This window comes from Scyliorhinus torazame, chromosome 18 (genome assembly GCF_047496885.1).
Source record: "Scyliorhinus torazame isolate Kashiwa2021f chromosome 18, sScyTor2.1, whole genome shotgun sequence".
In the NCBI taxonomy this organism is placed as follows: domain Eukaryota; kingdom Metazoa; phylum Chordata; class Chondrichthyes; order Carcharhiniformes; family Scyliorhinidae; genus Scyliorhinus; species Scyliorhinus torazame.
This window is the reverse complement of record NC_092724.1, coordinates 88,282,815-88,304,451: the sequence shown is the minus strand read 5'-3', so window position 1 is coordinate 88,304,451 and position 21,637 is coordinate 88,282,815. Positions and strand designations below refer to the sequence as shown.

At 47.0% G+C, this 21,637-nt stretch overlaps 1 protein-coding gene across 3 annotated transcripts in view; it reads right to left on the bottom strand.

The window, feature by feature from the left end:
• The window catches only part of acox1 (acyl-CoA oxidase 1, palmitoyl), a 153,263-nt gene that overhangs the window by 123,338 nt on the left and 8,288 nt on the right, over nt 1-21,637 (bottom strand). For all 3 annotated transcript variants that reach the window (XM_072482999.1, XM_072482998.1, XM_072483000.1), the window contains exon 2: nt 2,536-2,695. In XM_072482999.1, coding sequence (XP_072339100.1) covers nt 2,536-2,695 — 160 coding nt within the window. The remainder of the gene's footprint in view (nt 1-2,535; nt 2,696-21,637) is intronic.

Below are 21,637 nucleotides of genomic sequence, written 5' to 3'. Positions count from 1 at the left end.
GGAACTTCTTTATGAACAGTAGGGCCTGGTCCTCGAGTGTCTTCATTTCTTTCACTCAGCACAAGTTTATAAAAGATACATGTGGACTGCAGCCAACCTCCATGACTCAGTGTCGAACAGAAAATGCTGACCTGTTGCAGAATGTAGGGTTACTTCGAATTTAATTATTAACCAAATCAATAATTAAGCATTCTGGAACTGATAGAACAGCGGTTATCCTTTTGAAACTTTAAATTTCAAACCAAACACCAAAGCACTGGTGTTATATTTCTACATTCTGGCAGTTCGGGCCCCTCAGCTAACAATGTATTTGAACTATTTTATATTCTGTTCCCACATTAACCTGCAGCACCCAACACTGAATCTACGATTGTACAGGCTCTTTCAATTTTGGTCGCAAGAGAAATATAATAGAATGGTTACAGCACAGAAGGAGGCCATTTAGTCCACTGGGTCCATGCTGGCCCTCTGGGAGATCAACTCAGTATTATGGGCCAGGGTTTAGAGAATCCCAAAGTGTATCATGGAGTTCACCTGACCCACAACTTTTAATAGATTGTGGTATGGGGAGCACACGGCTCACTCTACAGGTGTGGTACAGCAGAAAATGGACCAGTGGTTTTTAAAACAAAACAATGTTTATTCTATGAACTCAAGTTAACCTTTTTAAAACAAACAGTGAATATCTTAGCAACCAGTAAATCAAATACACCCCCCAAATAATACAACACTAAGTAATCTGTATGTTGTCCTTTTAACATCCAAAAGGCTTAAAAATCCTTCAAACAGGAGCACATTAGGGTTTATATTCAAGACTGAAAACATTTATAATTCTTCGGAATTCACCAACTGATCCATAGATAATCTTTGGATGGCAGAGATCAACAGCAGTGCTGCTCCCAGACACACCCAAGCATTCTCAAACTGAAACCAAAAAGCAGAAGTGGAGATCAGCTCCACCCACACTCTGACATCACACCAGTAACATGAGCAGCTCCATATCTTAAAGGTACATTTCTTAAACATCCATTTCTTAAAGGGTACTCTCACATGACATCAGTTAGTCGCTCACCTCCCCATTTAAAGAAGATTTAGATGTTAATGTACTCAAACTGCTTCAATTCAAATTACCTGTCATAGAATCATAAAATTTACAGTGCAGAAAGAGGCCATTCGGCCCATCGAGTCTGCACCGGCTCTTGGAAAGAGCACCCTACCTAAGCCCACACCTCCACCCTATCCCCGTAACCCAGTAACTTCACCTAACCTTTTTGGACACTAAAGGCAATTTAGCATGGCCAATCCTCCTAACCTGCACATCTTTGGACTGTGGGAGGAAACCGGAGCTCCCGGAGGAAACCCATGCTGACATGGGGAGAAAGTGCAGACTCCGCACAGTCAGTAACCTAAGTCAGGAATCAAACCCGATACTCTGGAGCTGCTGTGCAGCAACTTGCTAACCACTGTGCTACCGTGCCCATATAAAAGAGCTTTGAATTTCACATTCGACTGCCGTTTAATTGTTTACTGTCACAAAAGTCCAGGTTCTTATTATTAGAAGTTTAGTTGGGTCAGATTTGTTTTAATAACAGGTATTTCACAGCCTCCCCACATGGTTCAGCAGGTAAATTTTAGTCCCTGTAGTTGATGAATGGTTCCAGGTTAGATTCCTGGTGAATGCTGTTATAAGTGACTGGCCCAGTCAGGGTGGCAAGAAAGGGACACACAATTGGCGACAGGGCTCTAGGTGGTAAATTTTGTTCTTTAAAGTTCATCGACATCCAGCGGGTTCCTACTGGAAACCACGCAGATTGGCCATGCTAAAAGATTGCCCTTTAGCGTCCAAGGATGTGCAGGTTAGGTGGGGTAATGGGGTTAGGTGGAGTGCTCTTTCAGATGGTCGGTACAGACTCGATGGGCCAAATGCCCTCCTTCTGCACTGTAGGATGTCTATGACTCTATTCTACAATTCTATCTACAGATTTTAAGAGATCCAGGTTCCCAATACACTCTGTGAAAAAGTGCTTCCTGAATCGCCTTTTGAGCCACCTAGCTTCAATTCTTTCCTCTCCTTCCAGAACCATATCGATCCAAGTGAATAATTTTAATACCTCGATCAGGTTATCCCTTAATCTACCCTCAAGGGAATACAAGCCAATGATTCTCAAGACAAGACTCTTTCCATTGTTCTCTACATATTTGGGAGGTGGGGGTGGCAAGGTTAAGCTTGGTAGCACAGTAGTTAGCTTCACAGCGCCAGGGTCCCAGGTTCGATTCCTGGTCACTGTCTGTGCAGAGTTTGCACGTTCTCCCTGGTTTCCTCCGGTTGCTCCGGTTTCCTCCCACAAGTCCCAAAAGACGCTCTTGTTAGGTGAATTGGACATTCTGAATTCTCCCTCTGTGTACGCGAACAGGCGCCGGAATGTGGCGACTAGGGGCTTTTCACAATAACTTCATTGCAATGTTAACATAAGCCTACTTGTGACAATAAAGATTATTACAAATTGAGCCAACAAAGCCTTCAACTGCACACACCTCTTAAACCACATGATTTCCTCCGGATTTGAGATGGCATGCTCACGGATCTTCCTCACCATCAGCGCGCTCTTCTTTACCGCCACATCATAGCGCTCGCTACGGGACAGGAAGTTCAGGTCTTCGTGCTGCAGCTCAGGATCATTGAGCACGAGGGCTTCTGAAATGTAAAGAAATGGAGTTGAGTGAGGGAGTTAAGAGAGCAAGTTAGTCAAGTAAGTCAAGATAGTGTTCAATCAGGCCTCTATTATACTCTTCACCAAACACAGTTTGTGATGCCTCAGTGCTAAGAGTTCCAACCACTGGGTCAAGTTCTAGAAAGCAGGATTCAGCTAACATTTCTTCAGTCAGATCGTTCAGCTCCACTCGACATCCTTAATCAATCCCCAATCTGTTCCCAGTCTACAATTATTTCTGTACCCTGAGTGTATAGCTGTGACTCAACTCAAATACTCCTTGGAAACAAGAATCCAAACAGAGTAGAGGTGAAAAGAGATCCAAGAAAACAGAAACTCAAATCCTTAAGAGTAACAAAAGAGATTAACAAAGCCATTTTTCTTTTTTCAAGGAGGACTGAGATTCATTTCTAGTGAAACAGAATTCAAAAGCAGGGGTTTTAATTTTTAATATTAGATATTCTTCCAGAGGAGAAGGCAGAGAGTGGAGTGATTTTTTTGGTACGGAGAGCGGAGGGTAAGCTGAATTTTTGTTTTTAACTAACTTTTTTTCGGAGTTGTTTTGGTTTCAGAGCAGCAGGAAACCGGAAGTCGGCCGTGGGGATTTCTGGGGAGGTGTGTAGTACCTGTATATAAGTTGGGCAGTTGCTAAACCCGAGACACTACACTTGTAGTGTCCCCCACCCTTCCACCTCCTCTAACCGAAGGGGTTGAGTGAATATCAGGTAAGCTCTTTCTTTCTTTTCCTTGTTTTTACTGCAAGTTATCTAGGAGGGAAGGCAGTGCAATGTTCCTCCTGCAGAATGTTTGAGGTGAGGGACGCCGTCAGTGTCCCTGCTGATTTCACCTGTGGGAAGTGCACCCATCTCCAGCTCCTCAAAAGCCGCATTAGGGAACTGGAGCTGGAGTTGGATGAACTTTGGATTATTCGGGAGGCAGAGGTGGTCATAGATAGAAGCTTCAGGGATGTAACTACTCCAAAGAATGAAGATAGATGGGTGACGGTGATAGGGGCTGGGAGGAAGCAGTCAGTACAGGGATCGCCTGTGGTTGTTCCCCTTAATAACAAGTATACCGCTTTAGATACTGTTGGGGGGGGGGGGAAAGAGACTTAACAGGGGTAAGCCATGGGGTACAGGTCTCTGACGCAGAGTCTGTCCCTGTTGCTCAGAAGGGAAGGGGGGAGAGGAGTAGAGCATTAGTCACTGGAGACTCCATAGTTAGGGGGATAGATAGGAGAATCTGTGGGAACGAGAGAGACTCGCGGTTGGTGCGTTGCCTCCCAGGTGCCAGGGTGTGTGATGTCTCGGATCGTGTTTTCGGGATCCTTAAGGAGGAGGGGGAGCAGCCCCAAGTCGTGGTCCACATAGGCACCAACGACATAGGTAGGAAAAGGGATAGGGATGTAAGGCAGGAATTCAGGGAGCTAGGGTGGAATCTTAGAGCTAGAACAGAGTTATTATCTCTGGGTTGTTACCTGTGCCACGTGCTGGCGAGATGAGGAATAGGGAGAGAGAGCAGTTGAACACGTGGCTACAGGGATGGTGCAGGAGGGAGGGTTTCAGATACCTGGATAATTGGGGCTCGTTCTGGGGTAGGTGGGACCACTACAAACGGGGTGGTCTGCACCTGGACCAGAGGGGTACCAATATTCTGGGGACAAAATTTGCTAATGCTCTTCGGGAGGGTTTAAACTAGTTCAGCAGGGGGTTGGGAACCTGAATTGTAGCTCCAGTATACAGGAGGTTGAGAGTAGTGAGGTCATGAGTAAGGTTTCAAGGTTGCAGGAATGTACCAGCAGGCAGGAAGGTGGTTTAACGTGTGTCTACTTCAACGCCAGGAGCATCCGGAATAAGGTGGGTGAACTTGCAGCATGGGTTGGTACCTGGGATTTTGATGTTGTGGCCATTTCGGAGACATGGATAGAGCAGGGACAGGAATGGTTGTTGCAGGTTCCGGGGCAGGGAAGGTGGTAAAAGAGGGGGAGGGGTGGCATTGTTAGTCAAGGACAGTATTAAGGTGGCAGAAAGGACGTTTGATGAGGACTCATCTACTGAGGTAGTATGGGCTGAGGTTAGAAACAGGAAAGGAGGGGTCACCCTGTTGGGAGTTTTCTATGGGCCTCCGAAAAGTTCCAGAGATGTAGAGGAAAGGATTGCAAAGATGATTCTGGTTAGGAGCAAAAGTAACAGGGTAGTTGTTATGGGGGACTTTAACTTTCCAAATATTGACTGGAAACGCTATAGTTTGAGTACTTTAGATGGGTCCGTTTTTGTCCAATATGTGCAGGAGGGTTTCCTGACACAGTATGTAGATAGGCCAACAAGAGGCGAGGCCACATTGAATTTGGTACTGGGTAATGAACCAGAACAGGTGTTAGATTTGGAGGTAGGTGAGCACTTTGGTGATAGTGACCACAATTCGGTGACGTTTACTATAGCGATGGAAAGGGATAGGTATATACCACAGGGCAAGAGTTATAGCTGGGGGAAAGGCAATTATGATGCGATGAGGCAAGACTTAGGATGTCTAGGATGGGGAAGGAAACTGCAGGGGATGGGCACAATTGAAATGTGGAGCTTGTTCAAGGAACAGCTACTGCGTGGCTGTTTAGCACAGGGCTAAATCGTTGGCTTTGAAAGCAGACCCAGGCAGGCCAGCAGCACGGTTCGATTCCCGTAACAGCCTCCCCGAACAGGCGCTTGAATGTGGCGACGAAGGGCTTTTCACAGTAACTTCATTTGAAGCCTACTTGTGACAATAAGCGATTTTCATTTCATTTCATTTCATAAGTATGTACCTGTCAGGCAGGGAGGAAATGGTCGAGCGAGGGAACCATGGTTTACTAAAGTAGTTGAATCACTTGTCAAGAGGAAGAAGGAGGCTTATGTAAAGATGAGCCGTGAAGGTTCAGTTAGGGCGCTCGAGAGTTACAAGTTAACTAGGAAGGACCTAAAGAGAGAGCTAAGAAGAGCCAGGAGGAGATCATAGATCATAGACAATAGAAAATACAGCACAGAACAGGCCCTTCGGCCCACGATGTTGTGCCGAACCTTTGTCCTAGATTAATCATAGATTATCATTGAATTTACAGTGCAGAAGGAGGCCATTCGGCCCTTTGAGTCTGCACCGGCTCTTGGAAAGAGCCCCCTACCCAAACTCAACACCTCCACCCAACACCAAGGGCAATTTTGGACACTAAGGGCAATTTATCATGGCCAATCCACCTAACCTGCACATCTTTGGACTGTGGCAGGAAACTGGAGCACCCGGAGGAAACCCACGCAGACACGGGGAGGATGTGCAGACTCCGCACAGACAGTGATCCAAGCCGGAATCGAACCTGGGACCCTGGAGCTGTGAAGCAATTGTGCTATCCACAATGCTACCGTGCTGCCCTTAAGAACAAATAAATCTACACTATATCATTTTACCGTAATCCATGTACCTATCCAAATGCTGCTTGAAGGTCCCTAATGTTTCTGACTCAACTCCTTCCACTGGCAGTGCATTCCATGCCCCCACTACTCTCTGGGTAAAGAACCTACCTTTGATATCCCTCCGATATCTTCCACCTTTCACCTTAAATTTATGTCCCCTCGTAATGGTTTGTTCCGCCCGGGGAAAAAGTCTCTGACTGTCTACTCTATCTATTCCCCTGATCATCTTATAAACCTCTATCAAGTCGCCCCTCATCCTTCTCCGTTCTAATGAGAAAAGGCCTAGCACCCTCAACCTTTCCTCGTAAGACCTACTCTCCATTCCAGGCAACATTCTGGTAAATCTCCTTTGCACCTTTTCCAAAGCTTCCACATCCTTCCTAAAATGAGGCGACCAGAACTGTACACAGTACTCCAAATGTGGCCTTACCAAAGTTTTGTACAGCTGCATCATCACCTCACGGTTTTTAAATTCAATCCCTCTGTTAATGAACGCAAGCACACCATAGGCCTTCTTCACAGCTCTATCCACTTGAGTGGCAACTTTCAAAGATGAATGAACATAGACCCCAAGATCTCTCTGCTCCTCCACATTGCCAAGAACTCTACCGTTAACCGTGTATTCCGCATTCATATTTGTCCTTCCAAAATGGACAACCTCACACTTTTCAGGGTTAAACTCCATCTGCCACTTCTCAGCCCAGCTCTGCATCCTATCTATGTCTCTTTGCAGCCGACAACAGCCCTCCTTACTATCCACAACTCTACCAATCTTCGTATCGTCTGCAAATTTACTGATCCACCCTTCAACTCCCTCATCCAAGTCATTAATGAAAATCACAAACAGCAGAGGTCCCAGAACTGATCCCTGCGGTACGCCACTGGTAACTGGGATCCAGGCTGAATATTTGCCATCCACCACCACTCTCTGACTTCTATCGGTTAGCCAGTTCGTTATCCAACTGGTCAAATTTCCCACTATCCCATGCCTCCTTACTTTCTGCAGAAGCCTACCATGGGGAACCTTATCAAATGCCTTACTAAAATCCATGTACACTACATCCACTGCTTTTCCTTCATCCACATGCTTGGTCACCTCCTCAAAGAATTCAATAAGACTTGTAAGGCAAGACCTACCCCTCACAAATCCGTGCTGACTATCCCTAATCAAGCAGTGTCTTTCCAGATGCTCAGAAATCCTATCCTTCAGTACCCTTTCCATTACTTTGCCTACCACCAAAGTAAGACTAACTGGCCTGTAATTCCCAGGGTTATCCCTAGTCCCTTTTTTGAACAGGGGCACGACATTCGCCACTCTCCAATCCCCTGGTACCACCCCTGTTGACAGTGAGGACGAAAAGATCATTGCCAACGGCTCTGCAATTTCATCTCTTGCTTCCCATAGAATCCTTGGATATATCCCGTCAGGCCCGAGGGACTTGTCTATCCGCACGTTTTTCAAAATGCCCAACACATCTTCCTTCCTGACAAGTATTTCCTCGAGCTTACCAATCTGTTTCACACTGTCTTCTCCAACAATATGGCCCCTCGCATTTGTAAATACAGAAGAAAGGTACTCGTTCAAGACCTCTCCTATCTCTTCAGACTCAATACACAATCTCCCGCTACTGTCCTTGATCGGACCTACCCTCGCTCTAGTCATTCTCATATTTCTCACATATGTGTAAAAGGCCTTGGGGTTTTCCTTGATCCTACCCGCCAAAGATTGTTCATGCCCTCTCTTAGCTCTCCTAATCCCTTTCTTCAGTTCCCTCCTGGCGATCTTGTATCCCTCCAATGCCCTGTCTGAACCTTGTTTCCTCAGCCTTACATAAGTCTCCTTTTTCCTCTTAACAAGACATTCAACCTCTCTTGTCAACCATGGTTTCCTCACTCGACCATCTCTTTCCTGCCTGACAGGGACATACATATCAAGGACACGTCGTACCTGTTCCTTGAACAAGTTCCACATTTCACTTGTGTCCTTCCCTGACAGCCTATGTTCCCAATTTATGCACTTCAATTCTTGTCTGACAACATCGTATTTACCCTTCCCCCAATTTTAAACCTTGCCCTGTTGCACGCACCTATCCCTCTCCATTTCTAAAGTGAAAGTCACAATTGTGGTCACTATCTCCAAAATGCTCCCCCACTAACAAATCTATCACTTGCCCTGGTTCATTACCAAGTACTAAATCCAATATTGCCCTTCCTCTGGTCGGACAATCTACATACTGTGTTAGAAAAGCTTCCTGGACACACTGCACAAACACCACCCTATCCAAACTATTTGATCTAAAGAGTTTCCACTCAATATTTGAGACGTTAAAGTCACCCATTACTACTACCCTGTGACTTCTGCACCTTTCCAAAATCTGTTTCCCAATCTGTTCCCCTACATCTCTGCTACTATTGGGGGGCCTATAGAAAACTCCTAACAAGGTGATTGCTCCTTTCCTATTTCTGACTTCAACCCACACTACCTCAGTAGGGTGATACTCCTCGAACTGCCTTTCTGCAGCTGTTATACTATCTCTAATTAACAATGCCACCCCCCCACCTCTTTTACCACCCTCCCTAATCTTATTGAAGCATCTATAACCAGGGACCTCCAACAACCATTTCTGCCCCTCCTCTATCCAAGTTTCCGTGATGGCCACCACATCGTAGTTCCAAGTACCGATCCATGCCTTAAGTTCACCCACCTTATTCCTGATGCTTCTTGCGTTGAAGTATACACATTCCAACCTATCTCCGTGCCTGCAGATACTCTCCTTTGTCAGTGTTCCCTTCCCCACTGCCTCATTACACGCTTTGGCGTCCTGAATATCGGCTTCCTTAGTTGCTGGACTACAAATCCGGTTCCCATTCCCCTGCCAAATTAGTTTAAACCCTCCCGAAGAGTACTAGAAAACCTCCCTCCCAGGATATTGGTGCCCCTCTGATTCAGATGCAACCCGTCCTGCTTGTACAGGTCCCACCTTCCCCAGAATGCGCTCCAATTATCCAAATACCTGAAGCCCTCCCTCCTACACCATTCCTGCAGCCACGTGTTCAGCTGCACTCTCTCCCTATTCCTAGCCTCGCTATCACGTGGCACCGGCAACAAACCAGAGATGACAACTCGGTCTGTCCTGGCTTTTAACTTCCAGCCTAACTCCCTGAACTTGTATATTACCTCCACACCCCTTTTCGTACCTATGTCGTTGGTACCAATGTGCACCACGACTTCTGGCTGCTCCCCCTCCCCTTAATGATCCTGAAGACACGATCCGAGACATCCCTGGCCCTGGCACCCGGGAGGCAACATACCTTCCGGGAGTCTCGCTCGCGACCACAGAATCTCCTATCTATTCCCCTAACCATTGAATCTCCTACTACTATTGCTTTTCTATTCTCCCCCCTTCCCTTCTGAGCCCCAGAGCCAGACTCAGTGCCAGAGACCTGGCCGCTAGGGCCTTCCCCCAGTAGGTCATCCCCCCCAACAGCATCCAAAACGGTATACTTGTTTTGAAGGGGAACGGCCACGAGGGATCCCTGCACTGTCTGCCTGTTTGTTTTCTTCCCCCTGACTGTAACCCAGCTATTCTTGTCCTGTACCTTGGGTGTGGTTACCTCCTTGTAACTCTTCTCAATCACCCCCTCTGCCTCCCGGATGATCCGAAGTTCATCCAGCTTCAGCTCCAGTTCCCTAACACGGTCTTTGAGGAGCTGAAGTTGGGTGCACTTCCCGCAGGTATAGTCAGCGGGGACACCGGTGGTATCCCTCACCACCCACGTCCCAGAGGAGGAGCATGCAACTGGCCTAGCCTCCATCCCCTCTTACCTGACAGAATATAGCTGCCCTGTGGACTAACTAGATCTCCGCCCTCCGACTCTGCTCCCAGTCAGCTACATTTTCTGTAAACTCCTGGCTCTCTTTTCACTCTTTGCGGAAATGTCGGAAACAAAATGAAAGGGGAACCTTACTCCCTCCTCACCTAACTCCCTCGGTCACCAAACTCTTACTATAGCACTCAAAATGCACCAAATTCAGCACTCCCTCGGTCACCAAACTCTTACTATAGCACTCAAAATGCACCAAATTCAGCACTCCCTCGGTCACCAAACTCTTACTATAGCACTCAAAATGCACCAAATTCAGCACTCAGTGCAAACAAAGTCTGCACTGTAGGGGATCACGTTTATACTGTGAATCTAGCCTCTGAAAACTGGCCTAATCCAATTAACTAATTACCAAGCTCCAGCTGCAAATGCCTACAAGTAGAAGCTTGTTTAAAGCTGATTGAAAATTCACCTTCTTCTAAACCAAACAGCAACTTTTAAGTTAATTAACTAAATAAAAGAAAGACTAAACTTTAGAAAAAATTGAAGCCTTATACTCCCTCGGTCACCAAACTCTCACTATAGCACTCAATGCACCAAATTCAGCACTCAGTGCAAAGACATGAGAAGTCTTTGGCAGGTAGGATGAAGGATAACCCTAAAGCTTTCTATAGGTATGTCAGGAATAAAAGAATGACTAAGGTAAGAGTAGGGCCAGTCAAGGACAGTAGTGGGAAATTGTGCGTGGAGTCCGAGGAGATAGGAGAGGTGCTAAATGAATATTTTTCGTCAGTATTCACACAGGAAAAAGACAATGTTGTCGAGGAGAACAGAGAGATACAGGCTACTAGACTAGAAGGGCTTGAGGTTCATAAGGAGGAGGTGTTAGCAATTCGGGAAAGTGTGAAAATAGATATGTTCCCTGGGCCGGATGGGATTTATCCTAAGATTCTCTGTGAAGCTAGGGAGGAGATTGCTGAGCCTTTGGCTTTGATCTTTATGTCGTCATTGTCTACAGGAATAGTGCCAGAAGACTGGAGGATAGCAAATGTTGTCCGCTTATTCAAGAAGGGAGTAGAGACAACCCAGGTAACTATAAACCAGTGAGCCTTACGTCTGTTGTGGCCAAAGTCTTGGAAAGGTTTATTTATAATCATCTAGAAAGGAATAATTTGATTAGGGATAGTCAACACGGTTTTGTGAAGGGTAGGTCGTGCCTCACAAACCTTATTGAGTTCTTTGAGAAGGTGACCAAACAGGTGGACGAGGGTAAAGCAGTTGATGTGGTGTATATGGATTTCAGTAAAGCGTTTGATCAGGTTCCCCACGGTTGGCTATTGCAGAAAATACGGAGGCATGGGATTCAGGGTGATTTAGCAGTTTGGATCAGTAATTGGCTCGCTGTAAGAAGACAGAGGGTGGTGGTTGATGGGAAATGTTCAGCCTGGAGTTCAGTTACTAGTGGTGTACCACAAGGGTCTGTTTTGGGGCCACTGCTGTTTGTCATTTTTATAAATGACCTGGAGGAGGGCGTAGAAGGATGGGTGAGTAAATTTGCAGATGACACTAAAGTCAGTGGAGTTGTGGACAGTGCGGAAGGATGTTGCAGGTTACAGAGGGACATAGATAAGCTGCAGAGCTGGACTGAGAGGTGGCAAATGGAGTTTAATGCAGAAATGTGTGAGGTGATTCATTTTGGAAGGAGTAACAGGAAGACAGACTACTGGGCTAATGGTAAGATTCTTGGTAGTGTGGATGAGCACAGATCTCGGTGTCCATGTACATAGATCCCTGAAAGTTTCCACCCAGGTTAATAGGGTTGTTAAGAAGGCGTACGGTGTGTTAGCTTTTATTGGTAGAGGGATTGAGTTTCGGAGCCATGAGGTCATGTTGCAGCTGTACAAAACTCTGGTGCGACTGCATTTGGAGTATTGCGTGCAATTCTGGTCGCCGCATTATAGGAAGGATGGGGAAGCATTGGAAAGGGTGCAGAGGAGATTTACCAGGATGTTGCCTGGAATGGAGGGAAGATCTTATGAGGAAAGGCTGAGGGACTTCAGGCTGTTTTCGTTAGAGAAAAGAGGGCTAAGAGGTGACTTAATTGAGGCATACAAGATGATCAGAGGATTAGATAGGGTGGACAGTGAGAGCCTTTTTTCTCGGATGGTGATGGCTAGCACAAGGGGACATAGCTTTAAATTGAGGGGAGAGAGAGTAGTAAGGGCGTGGAATGCCCTGCCTGCAACAGTAGTGGACTCGCCAACATTAAGGGCATTTAAATGGTCATTGGATAAACATATGGACGATATGTAACAGCGAGGGCCGAAGGGCCTGTACTGCGCTGTAATGTTCTATGCTCTATAGAATGCTGGTTACACGAACGGTTCTCAAATTGTTTTAGTTGAAGAGCCCTTTACAATTGGATTAGGAGTCACACCCTCATTCCAATCAAAGTCACAGAAACTCTTCACACGATGTATAAAAGATATTTCCACTTGTGGGATGTCCAAAACCATGGACCATAAATAACAGTCAACCATAAGGAATTCACAAGAAGCCTTTTCACCTAGAGAGATTAGACTGTGGAACCTGCCACCACATGGAGTGGTTGAGGTGATTAACACAGAGGTATTTCTGGGATGTCAGGTAAATATGTGAGAAAGGACTAGAAAGATATGTTGGGAGGTTGAGATTAAGTAAGAAGAAAGGTGGCTCACGTGACGCATAAACACCAGAGGAACAAGTGACCTGTTTCTGTGTTCTATTAAGTACCTGTTTGTTCATAATTGTCCCTGTTCCAATTCCTAACAAAGTGGAACATGTGACAAACATTAATTATTGACATTGCCTCATTGACAGTATGGAGGAGATAGGGATTTCTAAAAATCCCCCCAAAAAGAGGAGGGTGAAATCCAGAAGAGTCACTGATGAAATGTTCTCCAAAGTGTTGCTAAACTCCTCGTGGATCAGTTTCAATTCCACCTCCCGTCCATAAGACCATGGGCGCGATTCAGTGACCCCGTTGCGCCCAGCGCGGATCCAGGCACAACGGGTGAATCACGCATGAGACCCAAATTGGGCTCCGCACCAAACGTCGGGCCAATCGCGAATCACCCGACTTGCTCCGCCCGGCACAATCTGGATCTCGCCCTCGCTGGTTTGTGTTTGCTGCTCCCAATGTGGTCTCCTTTACATTGGGGAGACTAAACACAGGCTGGGTGACTGCTTTGCGAAACACCTTCGCTCAGTCCCCAAGCAAGACCCCAACCTTTCTGTTGTTTGCCATTTTAATTCAGCATCTTGCTCTCATGCCCACATGTCCAGCCGTGGCCTGCTGGAATGTTCCAGTGAAACCCAGTGCAATCTGGAGGGGCAGCATCTCATCTTCCGATTGGGCATGTTGCAGCCCTCGGCATTCAACGTGGAGTTCAATAACTTTAGATTTTTACTTTTGTCCTCCTCCATCTTAGAATTCCGAGTGCAAGAAAAGGCCTTTGACAGAGTTGAATGGAGCTACCTCCTCGAGGTACTGGAACGGTTTGGGCTAGGAGCGGGATTCACCGCCTGAGTGAGGCTCCTGTACAACGCTCCCAAAGCGAGTGTCCGAACTAACACCACCAGCTCGGAATACTTCCAGCTACAGAGAGGAACAAGACAGGGCTGCCCCCTGTCCCCACTCTTGTTCGCGCTAACGATCGACCCCCTGGCGATAGCCCTGCAGGACGCAAAAAGCTGGAAGGGAATCCGGAGAGGAGACAGAGAACACAGAGTCCTACTTTATGCAGATGACCTGCTCCTCTATAGAGGAGCAGGTCATCTGGATAGAGTGGGACTCGAAGCCACAGGAGGGACTGAAGGCAATACTGCAAATACTGAAAGAGTTTGGAACCTTCTCGGGCTACAAACATAACCTGGGCAAAAGAGAGACATTCCCAGTGAACCCAAAAGGGGGAGGGACAGAGCTAAAGGGGCTCCCGTTCAAAATGGCCCAGAACAGATTCCATTACCGGGGGGATCTAAATAGCCAGAGACTGGACACAGATCCACAAGTGGAACCTGACCAGCCTGGTGGAGCAAGTAAGAAAAGACCTTCAAAGGTGGGGCTCACTCCCACTCTCCCTGGAGGGAAGAGTGCAGACGATCAAGATGAACGTACTGCCAAGGTTCCTCTTCCTGTTTAGATCCATCCCGATCTTCACCCCCAAGGCCTTCTTCCAAAACATAGACAGGCTAATCATGGCGTTTGTGTGGGGGGTCAAGAACCCGAGAATTCCCAAACCGACACTGCAAAGAGGGAAAGTCAGAGGGGACCTGGCTCTACCGAACCTACAATACTACCACTGGGCAGCAACGGCAGAAAAAGTGAGGGGATGGGTACAAGAGGGTTATGGGGATAGGGTGGAGGTGTGGGCTTGGGTGAGGTGCTCTTTCCAAGAGCTGGTGCAGACTCGATGGGCCGAATGGCCTCCTTCTGCACTGTAAATTCTATGATTCTATGATATGATTCAGATTGGGTACAAATGGAGGAGGCATCCTGTAAAGGAATAACCCTGCGTGCCCTGGCCACAGCAGCATTTCCATCCTCCTCAACAAGGTACACAACGAGCCCAGCGGTAGCGGCCACGCTGAGAACGTGGACCCAGTTGAGACAGCACTTCGGGATAACCGAAATGTCACTCATGGCCCCCACCTGCGGCAATCACAGATTCCCCCCAGCTATGCTAGATACCACCTTCAAAAGATGGAGGTGGGACAGGGGCACACTGACGGTCGGGGACTTCTACTGGCGACACTGGATGAACTGACGAGGAAGTGGAAACTATCAAGAGGACATGAATGGAGACACCTCCAAATAATGCACTTCCTCCGCAAAGAGACAGTAGGGTACCCCGGGGGCCCAGAAAGCACACTACTAGAGGACCTGATAGGCACAAGCAGCGAGAAGGGGGGGCTATGTGGGAAAATATACGGACAGCTACTGGACAGAGCCCGAACACCACTAGATGGGACCAGACAAAAATGGGAGTACGAACTGGGGACAAAAAGAACAAAGAACAAAGAACAAAGAAAATTACAGCACAGGAACAGGCCCTTCGGCCCTCCCAGCCTGCGCCGATCCAGATCCTTTATCTAAACCTGTTTTCTATTTTCCAAGGATCTACCTCCCTCTGTTCCCCACCCGTTCATATATCTGTCTAGATGCATCTTAAATTATGCTATCGTGCCCGCCTCTACCACCTCCGCTGGCAAAGCGTTCCAGGCACCCACCACCCTCTGCGTAAAAAACTTTCCACACACATCTCCCTTAAACTTTCCCCCTCTCACCTTGAAATCGTGACCCCTTGTAATTGATAGAGGTGGAATGGGGACTCTGGAGCGAAGCACTGAACAGAGTGAGCTCCACCTCCTCCTGCGCAAAGTGGTGCACAGAGCACACCGGACCAGAACCCGAATGAGCAGGTTCTTCCCGGAGGTGGAGAACAAATGTGAGCGGTGCCAGAGGGGCCCAGCCAACCACACCCACATGTTTTGGGCTTGGCCCAAGCTTGCTGGGTTCTGGACAGCCTTCTCCGAGGCAATGTCCAAGGTTGTGGGGATGAGGGTGAAGCCATGCCCAGTAGTGGCAATCTTCGGGGCATCGGAGCAGCCAGAGCTACACATGGGGAAGGGGGCCAACGCCGTTGTTTTTGCTTTCCTAATCGCACGCCAGAGAATCCTGCTCGGCTGGCGATCGGCAGCACCGCCCAAAGCTGCAGACTGGCTCACTGGCCTCTCGGAAATTCTCCACCTGGAAGGTCAGCGGAAGGCAAGCATGCCATACGCCATCCAAGGGTCAGAGGGAGGCTTCCTGGATACTTTGGGGGGGGGGGGGTTCGTCGGCCTGTTCCAAAACCTGTTTGAGGCCAGCAACGAGGAGTCAGCCGGGAAGAGAAAAAAAAGATGAAAAAACCGATCCAGAGGGCAGCAAAATGTGCCTACAGTTCGTCAAATGAAGGACAAAACAAACATCGCTGTAAAATACAGCAAATTAGCACGGGCAAGAAAAATGTAATGTATATAAGTAACAACTGCTTATAAATATGAGAAAAGCCAATAAAAAGATTTTTTTAAAAAAAGAATTCCTCATGCAGATCCTTCCGAGATTCGGCCAATCGAGTTTGCACCAATCCCCTGAAAGAGCACCCAACCTAAACCCCTCCTTTTAAAAAAATATTCTGGACATGTGTTGCCTCAATGCAAACACCCCCTCCCCTCTCAGGCCAGGCCATCTGTCTCTTGTCCTAAAATTGCTACTTTTTGATACATTTCTAACACATTCTCCCTCCCTTCACTGCTGGCAAGAGTCAAAGGACTTGAAACATTAACTCTGTTTGTTTCTCTCCTGATAGATGCTGGCAAACCTGCCGTGTTTTTCCGGTGTCATGTGTTCTTGCTGTTTAATCTTTCTTAGTGCTAGGTATCGAACCACAGAATTCCTACAGTGCAGGAGGCCATTTGGCCCATCGAGTCTACACCGACCCTCCGAAAGAGCACCCTACCTAGGCCCACATCCCCACCCCATCATCATAACCCCATCTAACCTGCACATCTTGGGACTGTGGGAGGAAACTGGATCACCCGGAATAAACCCACGCAGACACGGGGAGAAAGTGCAGACTCAACAGACAGTCACCAAATGCCAGAATTGGACCCGGATCCATGGACTTTGCGGGGTTGAGTTTGCTGTTGCCGTTTCTGGTACCTAGCTCAAGAGGCATGTGTATTAGCGAGAGGCAAGAGGCAGCACGGTTTGTGAAGGGGAGGTCGTGTCTCACTAACTTGATAGTTTTTCGAGGAGGTCACAAAGATGATTGATGCAGGTAGGGCAGTGGATGTGGTCTATATGGACTTCAGTAAGGTCTTTGACAAGGTCCCTCATGGCAGACTGGTACAAAAGGGGAAGTCACATGGGATCAGGGGTGAGCTGGCAAGATGGATACAGAACTAGGTCATAGAAGGCAGAGTAGCAATGGAAGGGTGCTTTTCTGATTGGAGGGCTGTGACTAGTGGTGTTCCGCAGGGATCAGTGCTGGGACCTTTGCTGTTCGTAGTATATATAAATGATTTGGAGGAAAATGTAACTGGTCTGATTAGTAAGTTTGCAGACGACACAAAGGTTGGTAGAATTGCGGATAGCGATGAGGACTGTCAGAGGATTCAGCAGGATTTAGATCGTTTGGAGACTTGGGCGGAGAGATAGCAGATGGAGTTTAATCCGGACAAATGTGAGGTAATGCATTCTGGAAGGTCTAATGCAGGTAGGGAATATACAGTGAATGGTAGAACCCTCAAGAGTATTGACAGTCAGAGAGATCTAGGTGTACAGGTCCACAGGTCACTGAAAGGGGCAACACAGGTGGAGAAGGTAGTCAAGAAGGCATACTGCATGCTTGCCTTCATTGGCCGGGGCATTGAGTATAAGAATTGGCAAGTCATGTTGCAGCTGTATAGAACCTTAGTTAGGCCACACTTGGAGTCTAGTGTTCAATTCTGGTCGCCACACTACCAGAAGGATGTAGAGGCTTTAGAGAGGGTGCAGAAGAGATTTACCAGGATGTTGCATGGTATGGAGGGCATTAACTATGAGGAGCGGTTGAATAAACTCGGTTTGTTCTCACTGGAACGACGGCGGTTAAGGGGCGACCTGATAGAGGTCTACAAAATTATGAGGGGCATAGACAGAGTTGATAGTCAGAGGCTTTTTCCCGGGGTAGAGGGGTCAATTACTAGGGGGCATAGGTTTAAGGTGCGAGGGGCAAGGTTTAGAGGAGATGTACGAGGCAAGTTCTTTTACAGAGTCGTGGGTGCCTGGAACTCGCTGCCGGAGGTAGTGGAAGCAGGGACGATAGTGCCGTTTAAGGGGCAGTTTGACAGATACATGAATAGGATGAGAATAGAGGGATACAGACACCGGAAGTGCAGAAGATTTTAGTTTAGATGGGCAGCATGGTCGGCACAGGCTTGAAGGAAGGGCCTGTTCCTGTGCTGTACTTTTCTTTGTTCTTTGTCAAAGCTGGGTGGGCCCTCAAGTTTCACTCCCTTTTGTTTTCTTTGTAGCAGTTGGATACAACTGAGTGGCTTGCTCAAGGGCATTTAAGAGTCAACCACATTGCTGTGGGCCTGGTGGCACAAGGCGGCCAGACCAGATAAGGACGGCAGATTTTCTTTCAGGCATTAGTGAACCAGAGGGGTTTTTACAACAATCGACAATGGTTTCATGCACCGGCAGCACGGTGGCGCAGTAGTTAGCACTGCTGCCTATGCCGCTGAGGACCCAGGTTTGATCCCGGCCCTGGGACACTGTCCGTGTGGAGTTGCACATTCTCCCCGTGTCTGCGTGGGTTTCACCCCCCACAACCCAAATATGTGCAGGGTAGGTGGATTGGCCACGCTAAATTTCCCCTTAATTGGAAAAAAAATAATTGGGTATTCTAAATTTAAGAAAAAGACAATGGTTTCATGTAATGGGTTAATTCCAGCATTACCCTGGGTCTCTTGATTTTTAAAAATTAATTCACGAAATGTGTGCGTGGCTGGTTAGGCCAGCATTTATTGCCCATCCCTAGTTGCCCTGGACTACTAGTCCAGCAACAATATCACAATGCCACCCCTTCTCCACTGCAATTTCAGACAAGAAAGGTTTTCTAAAAATAAATGCTCATTCTGGGTAGTCAATATCAAAGCAGAAAATTCTAGATGCACACCAGCATCTCCACAAACATGCCTGAAATTTGTGAGCTTTTTCCTTTGTTCAGAGGCTGCTGGTATATTTTTACCATCACGTACAGCGAGGTGTATTGTTCCAAACTTTCATACCTTTTATAAGGTGCTTTGTCTACTATTTGACTGTGTACTTTCTCAAATAGGCATGGTCACTGGCGTACTGAATGTAGTAGGGCTTCTGTCCCAGTTTTAAGAGGATCGCAGAGATCAAATTATCAAAGTATAATCAGAGGAAGCTTTCATTCAAGACATTCATGCAAGAAGCTTGTAAACAATCTCCATACAGCAAGAAACCTTTGAAGCAGTCCTCCTAACTTGTGTTGCATGCGCTGTGAAACATATTCAAGAGTCAGATGCTTCCAGAAACAATGATCATAATAATCTTTATTAGTGTTACAAGTAGGCTTACATTAACACTGCAATGAAGTTACCGTGAAAATCATGAGGATGGTTCGCCCAGGACAAGGCTAGTCCATTGACTTCTGGGCGTGCCGACACCTATGATGTCCCCCAATGCAGGATACGCGACTGCAAAATGTGTGCTAGTGAGGGACTGCATTTGTGCTCTTCCCGATTTACAAATAAAAACAAAACAGGAAAATACCAGAATGGTCCCAGGTTCGATTCCGGCTTGGGTCATTGTCTGTGCGGAGTCTGCACGTCCTCCCCGTGTCTGCGTGGGTTTCCTCCGGGTGCTCCGGTTTCCTCCCACAGTCCAAAGATGTGCGGGTTAGGTGAATTGGCCAATGATAAATTGCCCTTAATGTCCAAATTGCCCTTGGTGTTGGGTGGAGGTGTTGAGTTTGGGTAGGGTGCTCTTTCCAAGAGCTGGTGCAGACTCGGGGGGCCGAATGGCCTCCTTCTGCACTGTAAATTCAATGATAATCTATGATTAATCTAGGACAAAGGTTCGGCACAACATCGTGGGCCGAAGGGCCTGTTCTGTGCTGTATTTTCTATGTTCTATGTATGTTCTATGTAGTTGAATAAGGTTTACTGCAAAGAATTGATGGGATTCAGCAGTAAGGTATATAGGAGAAACTATTTCCTCTGGTGGGGGAAAACTGGGACGAGGGGACATAATAAAATTCTCTCAGGTTACAGAAAGGGAGTGTTCAACCTTCCCTGATAATAACATTGCAATTGCACTATTAACCTTGCACGTTTACCAGTGCCTCTATATTCCTTCTGTAATACAGATACCAAATCTTAGTCCATGGTTTTATACAAAAGTGTAATTATATAATCATAAACAATAGAGTACATCATTTATATATAATTGTGTCCCTCTAATAATGATGCCAGACATCTAGCACTCCTCAGACTAGTTATCTCCAGCCATTCTTCCTAAGTGTCCATTACATATAAAGATGAATTGAGAATTTGCAGATAAATGTGTAGGAGTGTCCTTTGACAATTGAGCGTAAAGTGGGAGGGAAGGCACTGGCTGTTAGCCAGAATATAAACGTCCAATGAGGCAAGAGAAAAAAGACACAAAAGGTATGAGAGATTTCAGAGTTTCTTCCACTGTAGATGTTTGAAGTTGAAGCTGGCTCCCCATTCTGTTGCAAGCTTCATTCTTCCATCAGTGCCCGAAGCAGAGAGGTCCAGTACAAAAAAGGGAGGACCTAGTCATTCATTTCAGAGCTGCTTGTGGGACCTGGCTGTGTGCAAAGTGGCTGTCACATTTTCAGTGATTAGAAGCACGTCAAGACACCTTTAAGGATGTTATGTTGGGGGCGGTATGCAGCGCAGGGATTAGCACTGGGACTGCAGCACGGAGGACCCGGGTTCGAATCCCAGCCCTGGATCACTGTCCGTGTGGAGTTTTCATTCTCCCCATGTCTGCGTGGGTTTCACCCCCACAACCCAAAGATGTGCAGGTTAAGTGGATTGGTCACACTAAATTGCCCCTTAATTGGAGAAAAAAATAATTGGGTACTCTAAATTTATTTTAAAAAAGGATGTTATGTCAGGCGGCAAGGTGGTGTAGTGGTTAGCACTGCTGCCTCACGGCACTGAGGACCCGGGTTCAATCCCGGCCCTGGGTCACTGTCCGTGTGGAGTTTGTACATTCTCCCCGTGTTTGTGTAGGTTTCACCCCCACAACCCAAAGATGTGCAGGCTAGGTGGATTGGCCACACTAAATTGCCCTTAATTGGAAAATAAAAGAATTGGGTGCTCTAAATTTATTTTTAAAAAGGATGTTATGTCCATGAAAGCTTTTTCTGAAGTTGTACAAGGGCAGTTTGTCAAAGGGCTATGAGGTGTAACTACTAACCTTGGTACACTGGCTCTGGGGGGAAGAAGGAAATGATTGTCCAGTTAATCTCACTGGACAGTGTGTACATGGGACATCTGGGGAAGATCAGGTTGAATATACTTCATATATCAAGCTAATGCTGTCAGAAGTCACTGTCTGGTGTCTTGTTGTGTGATGTTGAATCAAGCAGACAAGGCAGCTGCACTCTTCATTCAACTGCCAAAATTCCACCAGCACATCTCCTGTCCCACCAGGGGCGACAACACTCTTGACCACTGCTGCTCAAAAATCAAGGGCGCCTACAGTTCCATCCCCCGACCGCACTTTGGGAAATCAGACCATAAGACGGTGCTCCTTCTCCCAGCATACAAGCAGAAACTCAAGCGGGAGAATCCAGCTAAGAAGGTTGTGCAGTGCTGGTCCGAGGAGACAGAAGAGCTCTTACGTGACTGCTTAGAGACAGTGGACTGGTCCATATTTAAGAACTCAGCGACCAATTTAAATGAGTATGCCACCACCGTCACAGACTTCATCAGCAAATGTGTGGACGACTGCATGCCAAAGAAAGCAGTACGTGCGTTCCCCAACCGGAAACCATGACCTAATCGCGAGATTGACTCCCTACTGAAGGACAG